The 2,703-nt window shown below is 42.4% G+C and overlaps 1 protein-coding gene across 1 annotated transcript in view; it reads left to right on the forward strand.

Annotated features, from left to right (window-relative positions):
• stx18 (syntaxin 18) overlaps positions 1-264 on the forward strand; it is an 18,567-nt gene extending 18,303 nt beyond the window's left edge. Inside the window, exon 4 of the mRNA XM_016261696.1 lies at positions 234-264. Within this exon, the coding sequence (XP_016117182.1) occupies positions 234-264 (31 nt within the window). The remainder of the gene's footprint in view (positions 1-233) is intronic.
• Positions 265-2,703: the final 2,439 nt, after the last annotated feature.

Consider the following 2,703-nt stretch of genomic DNA (forward strand, 5'->3'; position numbering starts at 1 on the left):
CAGAAGAAATGGTCCTGTTTTTGTTAAGTAACACTGGATCTGCTCTTTTAAATAATGCTGTTAAAATCCTGTGCTTGCTTGGAAAAGGTCATGTTCATAAGTGTAAAGTTACAGCTTCTAAACCACATTTTAATGCATTTTGCTCTGAATTAAAAAAGTTTCGCTGAATCCCTCTGTAAATGAAAAAGAAACAAAGAAGCAGAGAGTCACAGATCCGCTTTATTCAGGTACAGGAGCACAGGTGACATCAGCGATCCAAAATGAACACGAGGCTTAGAAACCTCCACCGAGAGAGTCCAGCTGAAGATTATAAGTGCTCAGCAGGGCTTCAGATTATTACAAAGCATCTTTCACGCTGGCCTTACTGTCGAGCTTAGTTTGAATTAAAAATGCTAAAATACAACTTTGATGATAAACACTTATAAAAGTACAGTAGCACGTTCCAGAGGTTTCACCTAATTAAGACGGAGTGACTGTAGGCCTCGAGGTAAAGCCAGAAGTCTGAATCAAACTCTGCTGCTATTTCACCATATAATAATAATAATAATAATAATAATACTGTTTGATTAGAATTACACTGACTGCACCACTGCTGTATTACACTTAAATTCATAAAAACATGGGCATGAAATATGGATTAGAGTGCAGATGACATTATTCTGAGTGTGTCGTATTCATGGATTCAGTAGTTCAGTCTCTGTTTGATCCAGATCTTCTGAACTCTGCTGCTTTCTCAGGGACGTTTAACTGGAAAGCTCCGGAGGACGGACTCGCTGTCAAGAAGCTCCGCAGGAAGGTGAGCTGAACCGAAGTCCTTCAGAAACAGCCACTGAAGTCCGGTGAGCCGTTTTGCACGCGTCACACGAGCTTGGTGTTCTTCCAGACGTTTGCTGACTCTGTGTTTCTGCAGGTTTTAGCAGCGTGTCACTCGTTCACTGGAGACAGGAGCTTCTGTCTCTGTTCGACAGAAACAAGCCTCAGAGACAGAGTCAGACTGCTGGAATGATGGATGCTTGTCTTCATCATCATCATCATCATCATCTCTCGCTGTAATAAACGCCGCGAGTGAACTCATGTCCTTCTGTGTCTGTAGTTGTGTCACTCGGCTGTCTTGAGTTTGAGCTTATTCTGTCAGTCAGTGTTAAAGCTGCGATACACACTCATATATGAATGGGGCCCTATGTATTTGCACACATTTACAAATTTAGCCTTGATGTTCCTTTTTAGTTGTGATGCTTGCTGCTGCATAATGGTGCCCCACAGTTGTGTCCAAAGAGATGAGTCGGAAGTATAAATTATGATATTATATTAAAACGTGGATATATGGGTGGATTTTCGCATTGGTCTGAACACAAACTACAGACGGGGTTACTGGAAATGCACACTGAATCTCTGCCAGCAGGAGGCGCTTTTGGAACGTCAGAAATACAGCGGTCTCCCCGGTAACGGCTGCACTACTTGATCAGATAAGATGGAAATGCCATGGAAAGCTTTCTGAAGACAGTCGGTGCCCTTCGTTCATATAAAAACTTGAATTAGTGAGAATGAGAAAAGTGTGAAAAAATATAGCTTATATTGAGGAGTTACCAGCGTAAGCCTGTGTGCCAAAGTTTCTAATTCTAAACTTTAAAATACACTTATTTTATTTATTTTAACTAAGAATTTAAATGAAAATGAAAAGGAAATTATACATTTACACACCTAAGGATTATATCAACCAAACTGCGTATGCGTCCTCTACTTGGGTTCTTATGAATAAGTAAGCAGCATTTAAAACAATACACATATAATACGCACTGTTGCTCAATGTTTAATTACAGCTTCAGATGCATGATATTTTCAGTTGCTACAAGCAGGGTACACGAGGAGTGTGTTCAACTCGGACACAGACGGTTATCGTGGTGATACACACCGTAAACAGCAAGCGGTCGCCGGTCCGAGCTTAATGCGCTTCTCGTAGATGAAAAGCTTTTTAGGGGCCCTTGGCTTTCGGTCGCCTACCTTTGCCTAATGGGTAAGTCTGCCTCTGCATGCGGGTCTTTGTGTACTTTTCACTGCAAACACAAAACATCATTCATACTGACTTCTGAACGCCACAGAGAAGAGCGCAAGCACGCGCCGCACCTGTGTTCCTCCGTTAACTCCGCCGCACAGATGAGCTGGTTCAGCTGGGGCTGTAAGGGCTGAATCGGACTCTTGTGTGGGGCATTCTTTCTCTCCCGGGGCAGGGTTCAGCTGGCCCGCCGCACAGAGGCTCCATACAGCCGGTAATCCCGCGCTGAGCTGTAATCATGAACTTCACAAGCCTTTCACCCTCATGTTGTTATAGAGCTCGTTCCTTGTGTTTCTCCGCTGCAGAGTCCTTCACAATCACGCTGGGCTTGTTTCCTACAGTGAACTGACGGTAAAAACAGCATAAATGTAGTCTGAATATCCACCTCGTGCATCTTTATGTTTGATGATTTTTGGGCGCATTCTCATGTGTTGTGCTGATGATCCTCAGGCGAATGGATGAATTTGAGTGTTTTTAACACATAATGCAGGGCTCTACGCTTATTTTTCTTTTTAGGAGCGCTTGTGCTCCTAACTTAAAAAATTTAGGAGCACCTTCTAATCAATTATCCAAAATTTGATCAAAAATTTGCCTTCCCATTACGAGCTGATATTTGACTCAAAGTGATTTACAGTGGAATTGAGTTTTTA

This window comes from Sinocyclocheilus grahami, unplaced genomic scaffold (genome assembly GCF_001515645.1).
Source record: "Sinocyclocheilus grahami isolate Dianchi unplaced genomic scaffold, SAMN03320097.WGS_v1.1 scaffold2554.1, whole genome shotgun sequence".
Lineage (NCBI taxonomy): Eukaryota > Metazoa > Chordata > Actinopteri > Cypriniformes > Cyprinidae > Sinocyclocheilus > Sinocyclocheilus grahami.